We start from the raw sequence: 23,321 nt of genomic DNA, 5'->3' as shown, positions 1-23,321 counted from the left end.
GCGCACACCTTTCGCGTCCAGCTGACGCGCCCACTCCCGCAAGGCGCTTTCCACACCCGTCCCGAACTAACACCACCCCGTCCTCGAAGCCCCGCCCCCTCCTGGGAAACCCCGCCCCTCACCGCCCGTCAAGATGGTACGCACATGCGCGAGAATGCGTCCCCGCCCGCGTCCCCGCCCCCGCTCCTGCCCCCGCCCCCGCCCAGTCTTCCGCGCGAACCCGGCCGGGCACCGCTCTGTCACCTCAGAGTAGTCGTTGCCGGTGGCGGGTGCGGGGGCGCGAGCAGCGCAAGGCGACCTCTCCCCCGCCCCTCAGGCCGGGCCCGGGCTCGGTCTCCCCGCTCCCTCCGCTCCCCTCCCCCGTCGGGTACGGGAAGGTCCAAGCAGCTGCCGGGTGCCTGAGGGACTTAGTGGCTGCAGACGCCACGGGTCCCGATGGAGCCGCCGAATCTCTATCCCGTGAAGCTCTACGTGTACGACCTGTCCAAGGGCCTGGCCCGGCGGCTTAGCCCCATCATGCTGGGTGAGGGGCTGGGGGCGGGCGGGAAGGAGGGCGGGAGCCGGGCCGGAGGGCGCCGAGACGGCCGGCCGAGGTGGGGAGGCCTGGGCCATGGCTCTGGGGAAGGCCCAGAGGATGGAGAAGAGCCCCAGTAGAGAAGGTGTGGGTCTGAGGTTTGGGCCCCCGAAGCCCCTCTTGGCCCTCATCACGTTTGAATCCAGGGAGAGGGGATAAAGAAGTCACGCTCTCCCCTAGACCTTCAGAGCCACTTCAGCTGGGAGGTGGGGGAAGCCGGCGCTGGGTCCCCGTGGGTTTCCTGACTCGCTTGGGGAGCCCCCTACACTCCTTCCTCGGCGCTGTGGATTGGAGGTGAAGATGCCTGCCGCGCGGTGCCCCTCGTGGTGAAAGGGACACTGCGGAGGAGAGCCTTCCCTCCGTGCCAAAATGAAACTCTTTGTGCAGTCCCTGGGGTAGGTGGGGAGAGAAAGCTAGAGCTGCACAGGGGCCCAGCCGTTGCCCCCAGGTAGAAGTAAAGTCAGGTCTACTGGAGCCCGAACTCAAGAATTCACCAAGTTCCGCCTGACAGTGCGGTCTTCTCAACAGCTTCTAAGTTAATTGCTTTTGCCCAGGTGGTAAGAAAGCAATTCTGGGGGAGGATTGGATGCTGTTGTGTCAGTAAGGATTAGTAAGGGAAGTATTTCGGTTGTGCTCTATTAAACTACTTAACTGCCAGGAGAGAAAATCAGCCCTAGTTCAGCCTAGATCAAACCTCTTTATAACCCAAATACCAAAATGTCTTGTGTAACATAGGAATTGTCAGGTTTGTGATTTCAGATGATGTTGGGCAGGAAAGGATTCTGGGAATTGAAAATTGAACAGCTTTGGCAACATCCATTTGAATGGCTAGTATTTCCTAGCTTCTATTGGAGACATTAGAGGATGTTTTAGTTCATGTCATATCTGTGAGACTAGAGGGCAGAGATCAAGTAAGCAAGGCTGCTTTTGAGTTTCAGTGTCCTTGAGTTTCTAATGTGTCTTAGTGGGTTGAACTTAATCTCTTAACCCTGGGGCAATGAGTGATTCCTATATTTGGCTTCACATCAGAATCACCTAGGGTGCTTGTTAAAAATACAGATAACTTCATTTCCAACATATATTGTTTTTTGGTTATTTTATTTTATTTTATTTATTTTATTTTTGGCCGTGTTGGGTCTTTGTTGCTGTGCACGGACTTTTCTCTAGTTGTGGCAAGCGGGGGCTACTCTTCGTTGCGGTGCACGGGCTTCTCATTGTGGTGGCTTCTCTTGTTGCGGAGCATGGCATGTGGGATCTTCCCGGACCAGGGCTCGAACCCATGTCCCCTGCATTGGCTGGCAGGTTCTTAGCCAGTGTGCCACCAGGGAAGCCCCCAACATATATTGTTAAATGGGAATAGAAAAAATGAAGTTGGAACCGTTCTTTAAATATGCAGCTGTGTGTTTAAAGCAAAGGATACATGGTTGTTTAGGCAAATAATTATCCAGAAGATACATAAGAAAACTGCTAACAGTGGTAGCTTATGAAAAGAGGAACTTAGGGAATTCCCTGGCGGTCCAGTGTTTAGGACTCCATGCTTCCACTGCAGGGGCACAGGTTCGATCCCTGGTTGGAGAAACTACATGCTGCACAGTGAAAGAAAAGAGAAGAAAAGAGGAACTTGACGCTGGGGACATACCTATATTTTCTATTCAAAATAAGCAAAGTTTTTTTGGTCACGCCATGCAGCTTGCGGGATCTTAGTTCCCCAACTAGGGATTGAACCCTCACCCTTAGCAGTGAAAGCGTGGAGTCCTAACCACTGGACCTCCAGGGAATTCCTGCAAAGTTTTAAACATATGGATTCTAGACTCTTATTACACAAGTACTTAATAAGAATCTTTTGGAGTTTTGATCCAGAAATCTGTATTGTTAATAAGCTCCTCAGGTAATTCTTATGTAGCCAACCCATTATTAGAAGGTTGGGCCTAGATCTCCAGTTGTTAAAATGAATAAGGCAAATCTGAAAGCAAACTAACAGAGTCACTGTTTGAGGAAGGTGCTAGTCACTAGTACATTACATCAGTCAAGTTCTGACTAAACTTCTTGTAATGGAGCCATTTAGTTAGCTTGATCATAGTGAGGAGTTACTTAGGTATTTCCTAGACCCATAAATAAAAGCCTCCACCTTTACAGTGGATATTTTTTTGTTCTATTATATACTAGTTATTGATTTTAGCTAAAGGGGGCCTTAGGGTCATTGATTCATGATTCATTCAGCAGACATTGAGTATCTACTACGTGCTAGTCCCAGTGTTAAGCTTAACTGAAAACGATGTGATAAATAAACATGTTCTCTGTCATCATGGAGCTATTTAGTGGGGAAGACATTAAAAATAAGTAAGCAAATGAAGTAATTACAAATCGTGATAAGTACTAGGTTGTGCAGGAAGCCAACTAGGTGCTGAGACAGAAAATAAGAAGAGAGACCTACTTTAAATAAGGGGATCAGAAGTAGTGACTTTTAAGTTGGGCATTAAAGGATGAGGAAGAAGTAGTCACAAGGTGGGTGGTGAGGGAGTTATAATGTTCCAAACAGAAGGGGGATTAACCTGCCAAGGCCCTCAGGCAAAAAAGAGCCTGGCCTGGTCTAGAAGTGGCCTGGCCTTTGTGGAGTTTAGTGGGTGAAGAGGAAGGTGCCATAACTGAAGGTGGAGTACTGGGACTCCCTCCCACCCCCCAAACCTCTTTTAATAGATGTGAAATCCTAGAAGACCTCAGCCAACGTCATCAGTTTGGCACATCTGATTCCAGTGGTATTTCTGAGAACATCACCTTGCCTGCAAATCTGATTCTCTCTTCTCTATCCCATTTTCTCATATTGCTTTTATGCCTTTTTCAAGAGTAATGAATAAAGGGTTATCAAAGGTGGTAATCATTACTTTCTAGAGTTAAAAACTTATGGAAAATGGGCATTGCCTTACAGGTTCATCCTATCCAGACATCACTAACCTTAAAGTTGGGTATGTCCCAGTTCTGTTAGGAGCCATCTATTAATTTCCCATTCCTAAATATATTTGAACCTTCAAAAAATCAATTTGTTTCCTGATTTTTGCAATGAATTCTAGAAGCATATTAATAGCTAGATTTACTGAGTGCTTACCATGTGCCAGACCCTTTTTTTTTCTGAGTATGTTCATGTGTTATATTCTTCACCACAAATTTGTGAGATAGGTCCTGTTATTATCTCCATTTTTCATTTGAGGAGCCCAAGATATAGGACATTAAGAAATTTGCACCCCAGGTCACACAGCTGGTAAGTGGTAGAGCTGGGTTATAAACACAGGCAGTGTGACTTCCAGAGCTCATGTTCTCAGGTATTTTGCTATACCACCTTTCCTGTGTAATATGTTCCTTTATAATTGATGTAAAGTAGGTACCTAGTTCAAGTTTATAAAGGCATCTCTGGCCAAGTGTTTCAAATTTGGATGAGGAAAATAGCTGGATTCAATGTGTGTGTGCCATTTATAATCACAGTTTTATGATCATCCCTCCTAGCCTTCATTGTCCTGAACTAGTGTGACCTCATCAGCAATGCCAACTTATTCTTTTTTTTTTTTAAAGGAGGAACTTCATGGGTGGAGTGGCTCTTCATCTAGTTATAGTAGCCTCTTATTATGACAGCTCCTCATTGTAAGACCCCCATCTAGTCTATTACAATCCTGATTAGACTAGATAAACCCAATGTAATTCCTTTCTCCCCTGAAACAATGTAGACTCCACAGTTTTACCCTGTCCAGTTTTCAGTCTTCTAGAATAGCTTCCCATGAAGGTATTCCTGCTCCACAGTCTTTCGCTCATCATGAAGACAGTCCTGGAATTATCCTTATCGCTCTAATCGAGCAGACAGCCTGATTGTACTTTTTTTTTCATAGGTACTATTTGCCTAAGATAATTAGCTATTATGATTGTCCTTCAGTTTGTCCTTTTAATAATTTTGGCTGCTCTTTAAATTTCTTGACCTCTTTCTGTGCTAAAGTACATAAAGATAATGGTGGAGGTTTGTTATATTTGTTTAATCGTGGTAAGGGATACTTTCTATTTGTTGATTGTTTTCCAATCTGAAGTTTCTGTGCATGTACATGTTCCAAGATCACATTTATTTTTCTTTACAAGCCTATCTCAAAATTGTTGTCAGGTTTAAAGACTTAGGCATATGGAATGTGTGTGTGTGTGTGTGTGTGTGTGTGTGTATTTCTTGGCAGAATGCAATCAAATGAATATTTGAGATTTGACACTGCTCAGTTCCTTGCTTAATTCTGTAGTGCAAATAGTAATGAAATAAAAGACATGGACTCTGTCCTCGAGGAGTTTAATTAGTTAAAAGTAATGCTGTGCATATGCAACATTAGATAACAGCACAAAAGAGATTATGATTAGGACTTCCCTAGTGATGCACTGGTTAAGAATCCGCCTGCCAATGCAGGGGACACGGGTTCAAGCCCTGGTCTGGGAGGTCCCACATGCCACGGAGCAACTGAGCCCGTGTGCCACAACTGCTGAGCCTGCGCTCTAGAGCCCGTGCTCTGCAACAAGAGAAGCCACCGCAATGAGAAGCCTGTGCACTGCAACAAAGAGTAGCCCCTGCTTGCCGCAGCTAGAGAAACCCCACATGCAGCAGCAAAGTCCCAATGCAGCCAAATAAATAAATAAATAAAGTAAATTTTTAAAAAATAAAATAAAAAGTGAATTTAAAAAAAGAGAGAAATTATGATTAGATGCCAAAAAGGGGTGAGTGGTGGTGAAGCAATTATTTTAGGCCTTGAAAGATGGGACAGGCCATGGTGGGCTGGATGTGTCAGAAAGACTTAAGCAAGAACCTTGAGCTCCTGGAGGGCAGGAACTCTGACTCCCCTGTGTGTCCCCAGTGGCCTTTCAGAGCTAGTGGTCAGTAAATATTGATTATAGGAATGATTGAGACTTGAACTCAAGCTTAAAGATTAAGTAGAATTTATTTGAATCTGAGGATTTTTTTAACGTTTTAATGCCATCTATTGTGCTTTGTTTTAGATTTTTTTTTTGTTCATTGTGTGCACTGTTTTACATCTGTCCAGTGAATTAATTTAGTAATCATGCAGTTTCTTTCTGGCAAAATGAAAAAACACCAAGCCCTTCGTGATCCTTCTCCTGCTTTTCTCTCCACCCTCACCTGTCTCTACATACTGAACACACTGTACATGAACCTTTCTCAACTGGGTTCCACAAGAGAATTAAGCACTAGGGAAAATGATCTGAGTAGCTATTTTCTCATTCTCCCAATAGATTCCTCAGGGCATAAGGGCTTAATTCTCTTGCAGAACCCCAGTGGAAAAGGGCTGTTTCACACAGTAACAGGACTGAACCCGTTCAGTTCTTTTTTACCTCTAGACTTTTCAAAGGCTGTGCCCTCTGCCAGGAATGCTTTCTCTCCCCATCTCTTAGCCTGGATAACTTCTGCTTATCCTTGAGGTTTCAACTGAAATGTTACTTCCTACGGGAAACTTTCCCTGTCCCCCACCTCGCAAATCTTGGTCATGTGTCTCTATAATATGCTGATAACATCCTGTAATCTCCTTTAATAGCATTTATCATTCTATTTTTAAATTGCATGTTTTCTCATCTGTGTCCACTCCCCCAGCCCCAACTGGACTTTAATCTCCAATGGGGGCAAGAACTCTTGAGTGTATCCCCAGAGTTTAGCGCAGTTACTGGCATTCAATAAATACAAACTGAGTAAGTGACAGGATGTTGCAGGCCTACCTCAAAGCATTGCTACAAGGCCTGACTAATAACAACAAGCAGTGGTTAAGAGGGAACCTTCTGAGTACTGAAATAAAGAACTCACAAATTAGTTATTTTTATTCTGAGAAAGAATCCTGTACTGGCTCCAAGGAATCCTAGTGCTAGAGTATTAAGTAGTTTTAAATCTACCCTTTTTTGAGGATTAAAATACTGTCTTAGTTTTTAGCAATGTTTTGCATTTTGATTTTGTGATAACCTCTCTACCTAAAGGAGGGGCAACTGCCAGTAGGCATTTTTTTTCGCCTATAGGCACAGAGGTCCACGTATGTTATACAAGTGTATCCTTTTACCTTTTCCCACATAGATTCAACATTTACCTGGTAGTTCCAGAGAAGAATAAGCTGATTTTTTGAGTTAACCCCTTCACATTGCTGGTAATCTGGCAAGTCAGAGTAAAACACTGCCAATTAAGAACACTTTGTCAGGGACTTCCCTGGTGGTGCAGAGGTTAAGAATTCGCCTGCCCATGCAGGGGACAGAGGTTCGAGCCCTGGTCCGGGAAGATCCCACATGCCACAGAGCAACTAAGCCCATGCGCCATAACTACTGAGCCTGCACTCTAGAGCCTGCGAGCCACAACTAATGAAGCCCGCATGCCTAGAGCCTGTGCTCCACAACAAGAGAAGCCACCGCAGTGAGAAGCCCTCGCGCAGCAATGACAAGTAGCCCCCGCTCTCTGCAACTAGAGAAAGCCCGCGTACAACAACGAAGACCCAATGCAGCCAGATAAATAAATAAATAAAAAGAACACTTTGTCACTGTGGGGTGAAATCTAGGAGGTGAGCTAGGGCTACTTTTGATTTATACTAATGAGCTAATACTGCCTGCCCCTGGAGTCCCAGCAACATTACCCACTTTATGCTTATTAATAGACATTTATTTAGCACCAGCAGTATACCAGGTGCTGATCTTGAGCACAACCCATAACCAGCAGGAATGTCTATATGCACAGGCTCCATTACCTTAATTGATGAGGAGGTAGATGAAGTATTTTCTCCTTGGCTTTTATGTACTGACTTTACTCTTACAATCAGTGGACGGCTGACTAGTGTGGAATTCACTCTACATTCTTTGTTGTTCATGATGAAAAACAGGGCTAATATGCATGTCTTCCATTTGTTTTCTTTTTTATTTTTGGCTGCGTTGGGTCTTTGTTGCTGCACGCGAGGTTTCTCTGGTTGCTGCGAGTGGGGGCTACTCTTCGTTGCAGTGCACGGGCTTCACATTGCAGTGGTTTCTCTTGTTGCAGAGCACGGGCTCTAGGTGTGTGGGCTTCAGTAGTTGCAGCATGCAGGCTCAGTAGTTGTGGCACACGGGCTTAGTTGCTTCGCAGCATGTGGGATCTTCCCGGACCAGGGCTCGAACCTGTGTCCCCTACATTGGCAGGTGGATTCTTTTTTTTTTTTAATAAATTTATTTTTTTACTTGTTTTTATTTTTGACTGTGTTGGATCTTCATTGCTGCGCACGGGCTCTCTCTAGTTGCATCAAGTGGGGGCTACTCTTCATTGCAGTGCGCGGGCTTCTTATTGTGGTGGCTTTTGGTTGCAGAGCATGGGCTCTAGGTGCATGGGCTTCAGTAGTTGTGGCACAAGGCTCAATAGTTGTGGCTCACAGGCTCTAGAGTGCAGGCTCAGTAGTTGCGGCGCACGGGCTTAGTTGCTCCGCGGCATGTGGGATCTTCCCAGATCAGGGCTCAAACCTGTGTCCCCTGCATTGGCAGGCGGATTCTTAACCACTGTACCACCAGGGAAGCCCTTCCATTTGTTTTCATGTGCATACCTCATAGGCTTCAAAATCAATGCAACGGACGTGCCAGCATGCTTACAGACATGCAGCCATCTGACCCACCCACTCTCCAGCTTGCTGAGGAAATCCTAGTGGGAAAACAATCTGCTTCTATGGTGTGCTAATATCCACTGAGCCTAATTCACATCCCAACATGGCTTTGTGCCCCAATTCAATCTCAAACCCCCACCATCTACTCACCTACTGTACTTCAGTCTGGCTGAAAAATTTTTTTAAATCAGTTCAGTCCCATTTTACAATGCCTGTCACCCCCAGAGGAGGCCATGACCCTCATTCTTGTCCTCATGAGAGCAGGCCACTGAGTAGCCAACCTTACGTCTCTACCTGAGCTGCTCCAACAAGTACATGGTTACATCCTTTTTTTTTTCTTTTTTTTTTTCTTTTTTTTTTTTTTTTTTTTTTTTCCGTACGCGGGCCTCTCACTGTTGTGGCCTCTCCCGTTGCGGAGCACAGGCTCCGGACGCGCAGGCTCAGCGGCCATGGCTCACGGGCCCAGCCGCTCCGCGGCATATGGGATCCTCCCAGACCGGGGCACGAACCCGTATCCCCTGCATCGGCAGGCGGACTCTCAACCACTGCGCCACCAGGGAGGCCCTATCCTTTTTTTTTTTTTTTTTTTCTTGTCTTTGCACTGGACAAACCATGCATCTTTATTTACCTGTTTAAAATGATGTTAATAAATATTTGTTCCACTCTATCATGTAAAGATGTGAGAATAAGGATAACTATGAAGCACTTTAAATTAAGAAAGGATGTAAATCCACTCAATCCATTTTAAATGTTGTTGGCTCCAAGTGTTTGGTAGATGGATTAATAAATGAAAGAATGAATAAATAAGAGGATCTTTTTTCTATAGTTTCTATCACCATTCTATAGATGGATGAGATCTTAAGCATACCTTGATGTAGTTGAATAAGGAGGAAGTATAATGTCCAGCTTACAGATAAGTTTAGTGATCAATACAGAGAATATCAAGCAGAATAAAGTAGGGTTTGTATCCCACAACTTTTGAATTGCTTTTCAGGTGTAAAATAAGTGGCAGGATGGTCTCTGAGGCCTCTCTCCAAAAACCCATTATTTTAGTAGGGCTGGGTTTGAACCGGTGCATCTGTACCTGCCACCTGTCCATCTGGGTCATTGAACATGGGCATCTGAGAAGGGAGTAGCAGACTCAGGGTGCAATATGCCAGGGTTGCAAAGTCATTTGAGTAACAAGCCAGGGCAGCCAAGATTGGGGTTAAGAACTTTGGCCTCATTAGCACTGTGTGTCAACCACAACAGCTGTTCATGTAGCATCTCTGTTCCAGGTTCTTTGCTAGGCGCTAGAATTGTAAAGATGCATAAGAAACTGCCCTTGTCCTTGAGACAATTATAGTCTAATGAGGGAAAAAGATATGTAAATAGGTAGTTTCCATACCAAGGTACTATGAAAGCAGCCATAACACTTTCAAATCATGAAGCCTAAAAGAAGAGTTAGTTTTTGTTTGTTTGTTTTTATTTGGCTGTATCGGGTCTTAGTTGCAGGATCTTCGTTGCGGCACGTGGGATCTTCTATTGCAGCACGTGGGCTTCCTTCTAGTTACGGCGCACAGGTCCAGTAGTTGAGGCACGGGGACTCTAGAGCCCACAGGCTTAGTTGCCCCACAGCATGTGGGATTTTAGTTCCCCGAACAGGGATCGAACCCAAGTCCCCTGCATTGGAAGGCGGATTCTTAACCACTAGACCACCAGGGAAGTCCCAGAAGAGTTAGTTTGTGGGAGGCATATATTATGTGCCAGGCACTGTGCTGGGCCTATTTTGTGTGTCATCTCTTTTAACCTTGGAAATGTTATGAGGTAGACACTATTACTATACCTTTTTTTTTCTGACAGAATAGGAAACTAAGGTTTAAACAATGCCATCCAGAAAAACTTCCTGCAATGATGGAAATGTTCTAGATCTGCACTGTCCCATCTCTAACTGCTAGCCACATGTGGCTACTGAGTACTTGAAATGCAGTAGTCAACTGAGGAACTGAATTTGTTCTTTTAATTTTAATAGCCATACGTGGTCAGTGACTACCATACTGGACAGCTCAGGCTTAGAAAAGTTCTCAACTTCTACAAGTTCATCTATATGATCTGGTCCTCGATTACCTCTGCTCATCTCCTACTTTTCTCCTCCTCACTCACCCAGTCTAGCCACACTGGCCTCCTTAAGTTCTCTCAGATACACCTAGCATGTCCTGCTTCTGCATGGCTCCCTCCCTTGCCTCCTTCAGGCCTTTGCTCAAATGACACTTTCTCAAAGAGGCCCACCCTGACCATCCCGGAAACTCCCAGTGTCCCTTACCCTGCTCTTGTTTTTCTTTATCCCTCATTATTGTTAACCTACCATGATTTATTATGTTTATTATTAGTATTTATTGACTGTCCTATCTCCCCACCCTGTAAATACAATGAAGGAGGTTTTTTTTCATCTCCTTTGTTTACTGATGTATCCCTACTGCCAAGAATATTGCCTGAAGTATAATAGTCACTTCATAAACATTAGTTCACTGACTGAACTGATAGGATTTAGACCTGGCCTGTCCACACTAGAACCTGTGTTCTTGTTCACTACACTGTACTTCTTCTCATACAAGTATAGTGTTCTTCCCAAAGTAAATGAGAGCAGGAACAGTCAAGAGAAAGCAATATCCCTTATATGTCTAGTTTCATGCATCATTGCATGTCTCCAAGGAAATAAACAACAAATTGCTGCCATTTAGACAGCAAGCTATTTTATAAGTGGCAGTCCAGAAGAGCACATCAGCTCTACTTAAAATGCAATGATGTTAGGGCTTACCTGGTGGCGCAGTGGTTAAGAATCCGCCTGCCAGGGAAGTCCCTAACGTTGCATTTTATTTATTTATTTATGGTTGTGTTGGGTCTTTGTTGCTGCACGCAGGCTTTCTCTTGTTGCGGCGAGCGGGGGTTAACTCTTCGTCGCGGTGCGTGGGCTTCTCATTGCGGTAGCTTGTCGCGGAGCACAGGCTCTAGGCGTGCGGGCTTTGGTAATTGTGGCTCACAGGCTCTAGAGCGCAGGCTCGGTAGTTGTGGTGCACGGACTTAGTTGCTCCGCGGCACGTGGGATCTTCCCTGACCAGGGCTTGAACCCATGTCCCCTGCACTGGCAGGCGGATTCTTAACCACTGCACCACCAGGGAAGCCCCTTCTTTTATCTTTTGAAAGTCTTCACCCTTTTCCCCAAGGGGGCTATCATATGTAATATCTCCATTTATCAAACTTCTGTGTATCACACACTGTGATGCTTTATACAGATTATCATTACTGGTTACAACAACTTTGTATTGAAGAAACTGTGGCTCAAGTTGAGTAAACTTGCCCAAGATCCACCGCTAATAAAAGGGAAAAAGCTCAGCTCTGAACCTGTGCCATATTCTTAACTGCCTCTGATGACACTATGCTGAGCCATCAGTAGGTTGTCATGCTGGACCCATGGTTTCTTCTGTCTCTTCCAAAAAAAAGAAGATTAGGCTACTGTTATCTTATTTTAAAAGCTTTCTTACAGGGGCAAAATAGTGCAACTTATGCAAAGGGAGAAGTGTAATCATATCACCTCTCCTTCCACACAGTGCCTAGAGTTTCATCCTTTAGAAAGTAACAGGGCAAACACTGAAGCATTGAAAGTATTCACTTCAGCAATCAATAAACAGTTACCATGAAATTATTACCAAAGGTGAATGAGTGATGTTTGATAATGTTCTCATGTCTTTCACTGCCCTTCCTCTTCATCCTTAGCACTGTGGGATCTCCCGTGGGCTGCTGCAAAGACCTCCTCACTCTCGTCTGCTCTCTCTACTCTCTGCCCTCCAATTCATCTTCTATTCCTACAGTTATCTCTTAGAAGATACAGTTATCATTTAAAAACATGGATCTGTTCAGGGCACTCTACTGCATAAAAACCTTCAATGCCCCACAGTGTAGGGCAGCCTTCAGTCCAGGTTTGCTCTACTTTGCTCACACCCTTGCCTGCCACTCGTCCTCTTACCACCATCACTGCACCCTTTGCTCTACCCTGCAAGACCTTAGTCTTTTTCACAACTATGCATTTGCACATACTATTCCCGCTGGCACAAATGTCCATCCCTTCCCCGTTTGTTCATTGGTTGAATTGCAGCTCGTGAAGGTAATTCTTTATCTTTATTATGTTTACCACTATTATGGAGCCTATTAACATTGTGTTTTAGTTAGTTACGTGTGTCTCCCTCTTTCCATTTGACTTTGGGCTCCTTAAAGGCAGGACAGTAATCTGCTCATATTTGCATTTCCATACCTCACATCATTTCTGGCATGTAGAGGTGTAGAATACATGTGCATTGACTATTCGAATGGATGGCATCTGCAGTTTGCTCTCTAATTTTCTAAAGGATTTCACCTCACATATGCTCCATGAAGAAGTGGACAATAGTTTTTCTATACTATTTTTAAGATTTTCTTTCTTTTTTTTTTTTTTTTTGCTGTGGACCTTTTTTTTTTTTTTTTTTTTTTTTTTGTGGTACGCGGGCCTCTCACTGTTGTGGCCTCTCCCGTTGCGGAGCACAGGCTCCGGACGCGCAGGCCCATTGGCCATGGCTCAGGGGCACAGCCGCTCCCCGGCATGTGGGATCTTCCCGGACCGGGGCATGAACCCATGTCCCCTGCATCGGCAGGCGGACTCTCAACCACTGCGCCACCAGGGAAGCCCCGCTGTGGGCCATTTTTAAAGTCTTTATTGAATTTCTTACAATATTGCTTCTGTTTTTTTATGTTTTGGTTTTTTGGCCACGAGGCATGTGGGATCTTAGCTCCCCAACTAGGGATTGAACCCACACCCCCTGCATTGGAAGGCGAAGTCTTAACCACTGGACCACCAGGGAAGTCCTCTATATTACCGTTTTGCTTTATCTCTGTAGATGAGACAAAGAAATTAAAAAGGCAGAGTTGAGTTGACCCTAAAGGGGAAAGAAAAGCAGACATAAAATTGGGTACCTCTGTACCAGTGTTCCATCTTGCATTCTGCTTAAGGATTCTGATTATTTTTTCAGCTTATTTAACACAACATACCATGTCATGACCTAAGGGCCTATTGGAGGAGAATTGCGTTTCTAGAAAGTCCCCCAGGAGGTTTATAATGGGTTACTCTGGGTTTGACTGATGTTCTGAATTTACTCCGGCTGGGGGGCCAGTTCGTCTAGTCCCAAGTGGTTAAATCTCTTCTTTTTTTCTCCACAGGGAAACAACTGGAAGGCATCTGGTAAGTTGGGTGGGACTCCTTACATTGGCTGGTTTATGAAACCAAATAGCACCCATGCATTTCAGGTTCCACTCTGTGGCTTCCAGTTTGAAACCTAGCTCTCTCAAGCCACAAATCTTCAAGTTCTAAAGCAGTGGTTCCCAGCCAGGAGTTATCAGTGTCTCGAGACTTTGGGGGTGGATGGGTGAAGGCCAGGGATACTGCTATAAACATCCTACATTGTACAGGACACCCCTCCACAATGAAGAATTTTCCAACCAGAAATATCAGTGGTGCAGAGGTTGAGAAAGCCTGTCCTAAAGAAAGGCGGAATGATGTCATGCACACCCCTGACCAAGCTCTCTAACTATGGAAGTCACGAGTATCCCACATGTCTGTCTTAGAACACATTCTGCTTTGGTCTCTCAGACCCATCCCTGTCAGACACAAGGTGGTGGCTGGGCTCAGTTCCATTTCTGAGAAAACCTTGGGTCAGCGTTCTCTCTGGATCCTAGAGCCTGCTGACCTACTGGTTGACCAGAATGACCCTTTGCTTTGTTTGACTCGAACCAAGAAGTAATATGAGCACCTTCACCTGAAATAGTTTCACACTTATCATCTGGTCTTTCTCTCAGCATGGTCCAGGTTAACTGCTCCTGTTAGTTTAAAAAGTCTGGGAACACACCTTGGTCTGCAGAGATTTATTTCAGTAACTGATTTGTTAATACTGGGGTGAATCTGTAAGGACTCCTCTCTGCTTACATGATCTACAGCGGTGGTTCTCAACAAGGGACAGTTCTGCCCCCAGGAGACCTTTGGCGATGTCTGGAGACATGTTTGTCGTCACAGCGGAGGCAGGTAATGCTAGTGCCATCTAGTGGGTAAAGGCCAGGATCTGCTGAACATTCTAGAATGCACAGGTCAGTCCCCACAACAAAGGATTAGCCAGCCCCAAATGTCAGTAGTGCCAAAGTTGAGAAACTCTGGCCTATGGTATTTACCTTACCTTTGTTTGGTTAGTTTATTATAAAGATGTTGACCTTATAAGTCATATCCTTAGGCAGAAATCACTCTCATTGCAGTGTGGTGTTTGCTTTTTCTCAGACCAGTTTTAAGCTTTCTGGCTTATTCTCCTCTTCTCTGCGTTGCAGGCACACCTCCATAGTTGTACACAAGGATGAGTTCTTCTTCGGCAGTGGCGGCATCTCCAGCTGTCCACCGGTGAGTGTCTTCCCCCACCCTGTCTGCAGTCTCGGGTTCCCATAGACCAGGAACTTTGTTCTCCTCTATAGTTCTGGCTTCTAGCCCAGTGTATACAGGCCTGTGGCATAGTTCCTCGTGGTGACGTTAAGAATCAGCTCAAGAATACCCTTCCCAGATCTTCCAGCTAGCTGCCCTCCTCTCTGCTCCCATGGTATTCGTGGTCCCTCTGTATCACACTGAGCATGTTATGGTGAAATGGGCTGTTCCTGAGTCTCCAGGGGGAGCCCTGTGTCAGCTCCTTGTAAGCTGAGACTGTCTCATTCTTCTATCACCATCACCAGCTTAGTGCCTTGTGCATGGTATGAACTCAGTCAATGTGAAGCTCAGTCAATGTGAAGCTCAGTCAATGTGAACTGTGAGGGCTCTGAGAGGTAAAGTGAGTTGCCCAAAGTTACATGGCCAGTTACAGCACCAGTACTAAAACTCAGGTCTCTCTGACTCCAAAGCCCACACCCTTTTCCAGAAAATTTCTGTCGGAGCTGTCTAAGGGTCATCACAGGAGGTACTCAAGCAAAGACCAAAAAAAATTCTTTTTTTAAAAAATTTATTTATTTGGCTGCATTGGGTCTTCGTTGCTGCGCGCAGGCTTTCTCTAGTTGCAGCGAGCGGGGGCTACTCTTTGTTGAGGTGCGTGGACTTCTCATTGCGGTGGCTTCTCTTGTTGCGGAGCACAGGCTCTAGGCACGCGGGCTTCAGTAGTTGTGCCATGTGGGCTCTAGAGCGCAGGCTCCGTAGTTGTGGCGCATGGGCTTAGTTGTTCTGCGGCATGTGGGATCTTCCCGGACTGGGGCTCGAACCCGTGTCCCCTGCATTGGCAGGCGGATTCTTAACCACTGTGCCTCCAGGGAAGTCCAAACCATGCATTTTGATACTTATAAATGGGAAGTCATTTTTTTTACCTCTTCCTCCCACTGCCCCCCCACCTCATATAACAAGTCCTTCATTAAACCCACGTCTGTTCTACCTTGTAAGTGTACCTTAAACCAGTCTAATTCTCTTCATCTCGTCTCATTTTTCCAGAGCTTTCACCTTAATCCAGGCCACCCTCATTTCTAGCCTGGACCACAGTAATTCATCTACTCTTCCTTCTCAGTCAGTTCTCCGTACAGGTGGCAAAGTGATTGTTTCAGAATGAAAATCTGATCATGGCATTCCCCTGCTTAAGTCAGTACTCTGCCCGTTGCTCTTGGAATAAAAACAAGAAAGCTCAGCATAGCCTACAAGGCCCCATCTGATCTGGTCTCGGTCTCTCTCTCTGGGTGGCCTCTTTGCAGGTTGTGCCCTTCCCCACCCACCTCTTCTCATTCCTTGAACACACCGTGGACGTTTAAACCTGTCCTCTGACTTCAGTCTACCTCCCTGACCCTTCATGTGGTTATGCCTCTCCATTCTCCAGATGGACTCAGTGTCACTTTCTCAGCCAAGTCTTCTCTGACTCTTCGGACTGGGAAGGTCCCCTGTCTTAAGTACTGACAGCAGTACTTTTTCCAAGAAGACCCTATCGCAGCTCGTAATTATACATGGTTTATGGGATTTTTTGTTTGCCTTCCCTGGTAGACTATAAGCTCCGTGAGGGCAAGAATCTCATCTGTTTTGTCCAATGCCTAGCATAAGGCCTGGCAGATAGTAAGTTCTCGTTACATATTTGTCATATGAGTGAATAGTAGGGGGTTGAATAATGACCTTTTAGTTTCTTGCAACTCTGACTACAGTAATTATCCTGCTCACCATGTTTTCCCCAGTGCCTAGAACAACGTCAGGCACATAGTAGGTGCTCAGTAGCTGCTATTGTGTGAATTTATGATCTTTTCAGGGAGCTCTGCTCTGGAGTACTCTCCCTTACTCCTCAGCCCATTCCCAGCTCTCTCCTCTTCAGTGACCCTGTTGCTTTCTGCTTGGCTGGTTTCCCCCAGGACCTCGGTCTCTCCTTGAGTCTGCTATGCAGTCTGTTAACCCATGGCTGAGACTTTTCTGTAGGTCTTTTGGGGACCATTAACTCCCTCGCCAGAGGAACCCTGTCACCTCATTAAATTAGCCTCACAGATCAAAAAGGAACTGAATTGTGGAAATATTTGCCAGCCTGCCAGCTTCCTCACAGTTCTTCACATTTGCCCAGTGTTACAAGGGATATCAAGTGTGTCACAAAAAAAAACTGGCTGCATACATTATGAATATAGACCTGAAAAGATGGCCTGTCAAGTGTGAGCCATTTCTAGTCGTCCTGTTCTGCCCTCGTGAGTAGGCATGTTGGGGCCAAAAGAAGACTTCAGATTCTGGGTTTCTATCCTTTTATCAACTGAATGAATGGACAGTGTCAGGAGTCTGACCTGCAGGAGACTAAGCTTCCCAGGGCCCTGCCAGAAACAGGACACCTAACTTCTTAGCCATGTTGCCAGCACGTGGCGATGGAAAGTCTCCAGGGAGCTCTAAGCCATTATAACCTTGACACAAATAGGAACTAACTCTTGGGCTTCCCTGGTGGCTCAGTGGTTAAGAATCATCCTGCCAATGCGGGGGACACGGGTTCGAGCCCTGGTCTAGGAAGATCCCACATGCCGTGGAGCTACTAAACCCATGCACCACAACCATTGCGCTTGCGCTCTAGAGCCCACAAGCCACAACTACTGAGCCTGCGTGCCACAACTACTGAAGCCTGTGCGCCTAGAGCTCGTGCTCCGCAACAAGAGAAGCCACTGCAATGAGAAGCCTGCGCACCGCAATGAAGAGTAGCCCCGGCTCGCCGCAACTAGAGAAAAGCCCGAGCACAACAATGAAGACCCAATGCAACCAAAAATAAATTTAAAAAGTAAATAAATTTTAAAAAATAATAATAAATCTTCATCTGTCCTGGGTGCTCTGAGAGTTAAAAGTTGTTGGAACAGAACATTTGTGGCCTTCCATGGGAAGCCACATGAAAACATTCAGTGGAGAGAGTGATTTACTGACTTTCTTTGGGTTGGCTTTTTAGGGAGGTACGTTGCTTGGGCCTCCAGATTCTGTGGTTGATGTGGGGAGTACAGAAGTCACAGAAGAAATCTTCCTGGAGTACCTGTCCTCCCTGGGGGAGTCTCTGTTCCGGTGAGTGGAGACGGGGTGGTGGTTAGTTGTGTCTGTCTCCCCCACTGGATGATTGGTCCCCAGAGGGCAGCCACCAGGTCATTTCCCCCAGAACACTCAGCGCAAGGTCTGACCCAGTATTTGCTGAATAAATAAGAAGGGAAAGCAGTTAATCAATACACAAAAAGAGCTCAGCATTGCCTCCAAGGCCACTGTTCCATCCCAGCATATGTACTGCTGAAACTTTTGAGGAAAGGAAAGGCTGTTTATTCCTTCTGATTAAAATCAGCTGCTGCTATTTCAGCACATGCTGCTCTCAACAGCAGTATTTTATCCTGAAAATCAAAAACGGGGTTTGTAGAGAGGTTGGGATAAAATACAAACTTGAGCATATTTTCTCTTAAAGAAGCTTTAGTCAATTTGAAGTGTTAAACTCTAACCCTGTAGCTCTGCTTTTGTGACTATAAAGATTCTCCTGAAACTGTGGAGGAGCCAAATGTGTTTATTTCATCCTTCCCTTAAAATGCCCAGAGTGGCAAATCAGGCACTCCTTTTGGAGTGTAAGAGGGGAAATCGCAGTCCTCAAATTCAGCTGTGCTCACCATTCTGTTACCTGGTTTGAATGGTTTCCCATACATGGTTGCTGACTTTCGTATCTGTTTCCCAAACCTTCTCACAATGTACAGAGGTGAAGCCTACAACCTCTTTGAACACAACTGTAACACCTTCAGCAACGAAGTGGCACAGTTCCTGACTGGGCGGAAGATCCCTTCTTACATCACTGACCTTCCCTCTGAAGTTCTCTCCACGTAAGTGGCCTCTGTCTCTGTCCATTCACAGACAGGGCCTCTCCTCTGGCCCACCTCTGCCCCCACTGTTGTCAGCAGAATCATCCCAAGCTGGGTGGGGTGTCATGATGGCAGCTTCTAACATAGAACGCCACCATTCTTTCTACTCTCGGGTGCTCACCTGTGTTACCTTCACCCTCCTTGGATTTGGACCAACTCAACTCTACCCTGACCTGAGTGCAACTGCAGAACTTAGAAACCCAGTTGACGCTGGTCCCAGTGTTTGTAGCGTCCTGGCATCTGTCTTCCCCACTGCACATGAAGCACACCACTCCCCAGAAGTGCCCACTTGAAAGGCGGTTTAGATAGACGAGCCGAGAGCAGGTCAGAGGATTAGTAGGTGACTTGTTTTGAAACTGTTGTTCGTCCTTCTTCCCCTGCACCTTGAGTTCTTTGACACCTTCAAAGACAACCTCCTACTCGCCCTCGTACCTCGTAGCGCACAGTGAGCCCTCGGTAGATGTTTTCTTCAAAAACACTGTGTAGGGCTTCCCTGGTGGCTCAGTGGTTGAGGGTCCGCCTGCCGATGCAGGGGACGCGGGTTCGTGCCCCGGTCCGGGAGGATCCCACATGCCGTGGAGCGGCTGGGCCCGTGAGCCATGGCCGCTGGGCCTGCGCGTCCGGAGCCTGTGCTCCACAACGGGAGAGGCCGCAACAGTGAGAGGCCCGCGTACCACAAAAAAAAACACTGTGTAGCCCCTCCCTCCCTGATGTGGTCCAAGCTTTGTGGGCCATCATCCAGGCACCCCCAAAGCCATCACACCCCTCCCTCCCTTTGCTGTTGGTTGCGTTCAGGCAGCCTCTGCCCACTCTAGGACCAGGTCCATTTGCTGACTCTGACTCAGTTTCTCCTGAACTGGGGACCTGTTCAACAGGGATCCTGGCAGGTTTAGCAGACTCAGCAAAGTGAGCTGTTCTTCGCACCCAGGTGGGAGCCCCTCAGGAAGAACTTACACAGGAAGGAAGGCTATTGTCTGTGTCGAGCTGGTGAGGAGAGCCCCACGTCCCAGTCCTGGCCCCGCCTTCCTGTTCCTTGGTGGGTGTGTTAAACACCACAGCATTGCTGAGGGATCTAGGTTATTGGGCCCTGAGCAAACCCGAGTAGCTGGAATGTTCTTGCTGTTATTATTTGATGGGTGGGGTTCCTGGACTTGTCGGAATTGGGGTTAGTATTTCTTCGTTTCATCAGTTTATGCTTTAGAATATTTCATTTCCTTTGAATCTGGGGATGGTTTTCAAAAATGGCAGTATCACCGAAGAAAAAGAAAGCCAGTAACTGAGATGTGTTGTGGGCAACCGGATTTAAGGTTGCAGTAATCTTGGAAAGTCTCTAAGACTACAGTATTTATGGTCTTTTTTCCAGCTAAGCTACTCTGAGAGCGAACTGGGAGCCCTTTATACAGTGGCATTAACACCTTCTGACATCCTGCACCTGTCATTTTTCCTGAGTATTCCCTGTACTCCCTAGAAGACCTCAGTTCCCTGAGGAGTCCAGTTATGTGTCATCCTCACTTCTGACTTTTTCTTTTTCATATCCTTTTTCTTTTACCTCAGCTTCCTCACTTAAACTTTTATCTTATTGTACCATGAGAATTAAAAATACAAGTACAGAAAGTACAGAAAGCTCTAGTTCCCAGTATGTCACCAACCTTTTCAAACCACAGCTAACCAGGAGGCAAAGGTAGTACGATGGTAGCATTTACTAAGGAGGGGACACCAGGAGTAAAAATGCAGAGCAGCTATGTAGAGATCCCCTCTATGAAAAAGGATGTATGAGGTAGGTGAGAAAATTAAATGGACTATAGCGAACTTTCTCCTGGCGTGGGAGTGCTGCTGTACGTGTGGGCAGAGCTGGGCACGCCGGCCAGCTGTGTCAGTCTGCGTCCGAGAGCCCACTCCAGCTCCCGTGTCTGTTCTCTCTGCAGGCCCTTTGGACAGGCCCTGAGGCCCCTCCTGGACTCCATCCAGATCCAGCCTCCCGGAGGGAGCACGGTGGGCCGACCCAACGGCCAGAGCTAACGGACTGCATGGGGCCGCCCTGCCTCACCAGGGCGTTTCCTTTTTAAACAACAAACCCTACCAGATTTCTATTTTATAATTTTACATCAGAGCTAACAACCAGGGAACGGCTTTTTAAATTTCCCAGGGAAGGAGATCATCAGGCCGCATGTAGAACAGTGCTGCTAAGAAACAGAACAAAATGCCGTCCCTTCTAACAGTATTATACTAATTTATTAAGGCTGTCTTGTCTGTGAGTTCACTTTTGACGCTGCTTCCTAAGCGTCCTCCACACTGGAGAAACAGAGGGGATTTGTTTAAGCAGAAAGCAAGAGACACAGTCTAGGGGAGCCCCAGCCCAGAATCTCTTTCCAGAGAATGCCCACGCTCTACCCAGGTTGCCACCACCTGTGGGACCCAGGTGAGTTTTACATTATCCACAACCTGGAAACGGTTACTCTCCACCATTAAATGAACCAAAGGATTTGGTGCACATGGGGCCCATTTCAGGATGACTAACCCAATCTAAGTGAACTCTTTAGCCATGATCTCTCTCACCTTCCCTCTCCTCCCCCAAGCAAGGCCATGGGGCGGGCTGGAGCAACCAAAAGCCTCAAGATGGAGGGGGAGTAACAGCAAGTGTCAGGCCAGAGGAAACACGATAAAGCCATTCCTCCCTCCACCTAGACTGATTGCCAGTCCTCTGACATCAGTCTTGGAGAACCTGCTTTGCTGTCTACAGGCTGCATTTCCTCAGCATAGCTGACCTGTCATAGTTAATGAAGGTCTGGAGCAGCAGAGACCTTTTGTCTGCAAGTAATTAGGTTATTTGCAGTCACTGTACCCACCCCACCCAGACCGATATGCAGTATTCAGCTAGGGGCCAAGGGGGAATGATTCCCTGCTCTTGGAAAATATCCCTGATGTAGCAAGAATGATGCAGAATCAAGGTGGCAAGAAAATTGAGTTATTTCTGATAGGGATTTTTACCTTATCCTAAATGTGTTTTGAAGGCACATGTTATTTCTGGTGTCATTCTGACTTCAAAGAAGCAAGGTTGAGGGCATGAGTGGGCATTTTCATAAAGAGCTGCTGCTAGGAGCTTATAAGCAATGAATAATCTGGAAGTTTCTAATCTGGAGAGGCTTTCATATTCTCTTTCTTCACGAGAACCTCCTTTAACTTGGGAGAGTGAATGTGGAGAAGAACTCAGAGCTACGTGGTACCTGAGTCCCAGCCCTGGCATCCTCGGGCCCCTCATGCCATGGCTCCTGCCACTTCTCAGACTTGAATTATGTTCTCTTTCCTGGCATCTGGCCTGCAGCAGGTGCCTTTCCTCACCAAAAAGCTGCTGCTCACCTCTGGCCTCACCTCCTCCCATCTCTGCCATTAGCCTTGGCAGTTGGCATCATCAGGGTCTCAGCTAGAGGACAAGATGTTATTCTGCCTTAGTGTTTGCCTGTGACCTGACCAGGGCATGTCCATGATGACTAGCTGTGATGTCAAGTGACATTTTGGAACTGTTAAGATTGGAAGCCAAACCAGCGAGCACTTTAATTCTTCTCAAGACCCACTGATTGGCCAGTGTGCATGGTAATACATTAGAGCAGAAACTATCAGGGGCTGTTATTTAATGCTGACCAACTGGCAGAATTGGGCTGTGGAGAGTGGGTTATCAGGCTGGCTTTCTCCTGGGAGGGCGGCATGTGGATCAAGGCCATTGCTCTGCTCCTCGGCTGCTGGGTTTCTCTCCTTTGTCAGCTTGCCTTGCCCAGCGCTCTCTCCCTTCCAGGCTCCTGCTCCAGACCTCTCTGCCCAGGGCACTCAGCCCTGGCCAGAGCATGATGGGCATCACAAACTCCTTCTCTTCTCTCCTCCCCAACATCCAGGCTCAGCTGATTGCTCTCCTTCCAGTAGTCACCTCCAGACCCAGGGCTGTACCACGAAGTTAGCCTGAGTGGCTCCCCTGAGAGACTTTGAGTCACTTGGTTCATTGAAAGCCACCCTTCATGTGCAACAGCCACTTGTGCCAATGCCTGTGCCTTAGGGTTTGTCGGGGGAGAAGGAGGGATCAATAAGCTGTCTTCTCAGCTCTGCAGGAAGGCAAGCCCTCCCTCCCCCACCCTAGTCCCACCATCACTAACTGGAAACCTGGTCTCAGGCTAGGAAACCCCCAGCCCCATCCTCACATTTCTCTGTCTATCCTAGAACCTCAAGAGCCTGCTCACTGTGACCAGCTAGCTCCACACGGGTGTGCGCAGGCAAGCAGGATGAGAAAGATGTGTGTAATTGTATCATACAGGTGGACACCTCTATCAAGGTCCATTGGTTTAAAGGGACAGGGAAGGAGGAGGAGGGATGAGACTGTCACCCCCTCCCAGAAATAAAGTTTGTACCTTTGAGATTCCTTTTCGCCCTTGAAGTCAAACTAATAATTGTGTCTAGTACGGAGGTGTTTGCTGTTTTTCTTTGGTATTTTTTCTAATGCAATAAACTCATTTCTGCCTGCGGCATCTGGGTAGCGCTTGAAGGTCTGGGTATGCATCCAACATGAAGCAACTCCAGGCTGCTGCTTCATCTGTCTCCCTCTGAGCCTAAATTTGCTGAGTCTGGCTATGCCGCCTTTGCTTGGTTGTACGCCTTGTGGATAAGAAGTGTCAGTAGCAGAGAAGAATGTATGACTTTCACCATTGGATTATAAAGATGGGGAAAGGGCCCAGAGAGAATTCGACTTG

General features: G+C 46.5%; 1 protein-coding gene across 1 annotated transcript; it reads left to right on the top strand.

The window, feature by feature from the left end:
• The first annotated feature begins 206 nt into the window (after positions 1–206).
• On the top strand, positions 207–23,033 carry DESI1 (desumoylating isopeptidase 1). The gene is made up of 6 exons (XM_082634497.1): positions 207–523; positions 13,420–13,441; positions 14,572–14,641; positions 17,652–17,761; positions 18,427–18,549; positions 20,514–23,033. The coding sequence occupies exons 1-6, from the start codon at positions 436–438 to the stop codon at positions 20,605–20,607; spliced, it is 507 nt and encodes a 168-aa protein (XP_082490623.1). The 5' UTR covers positions 207–435; the 3' UTR covers positions 20,608–23,033.
• The last annotated feature ends 288 nt before the right edge of the window (positions 23,034–23,321 follow it).

Source organism: Mesoplodon mirus (genome assembly GCF_964341445.2).
Source record: "Mesoplodon mirus genome assembly, chromosome: 11".
Taxonomy (NCBI): domain Eukaryota; kingdom Metazoa; phylum Chordata; class Mammalia; order Artiodactyla; family Ziphiidae; genus Mesoplodon; species Mesoplodon mirus.
Note: the sequence above shows the minus strand (reverse complement) of the source record. Positions and strands in the feature narration are given on the sequence as shown.

What these genes read in the sequence shown, in the direction of transcription:
- DESI1 (XM_082634497.1), top strand. Translation starts at nt 436, where the DNA reads ATGGAGCCGCCGAATCTCTATCCCGTGAAGCTCTACGTGTACGACCTG. An exon ending in GCATCTCCAGCTGTCCACCG is followed by an intron (nt 14,642 to 17,651) that starts GTGAGTGTCTTC and finishes TTGGCTTTTTAG; the next exon opens with GGAGGTACGTTGCTTGGGCC. An exon ending in CTGGGGGAGTCTCTGTTCCG is followed by an intron (nt 17,762 to 18,426) that starts GTGAGTGGAGAC and finishes CACAATGTACAG; the next exon opens with AGGTGAAGCCTACAACCTCT.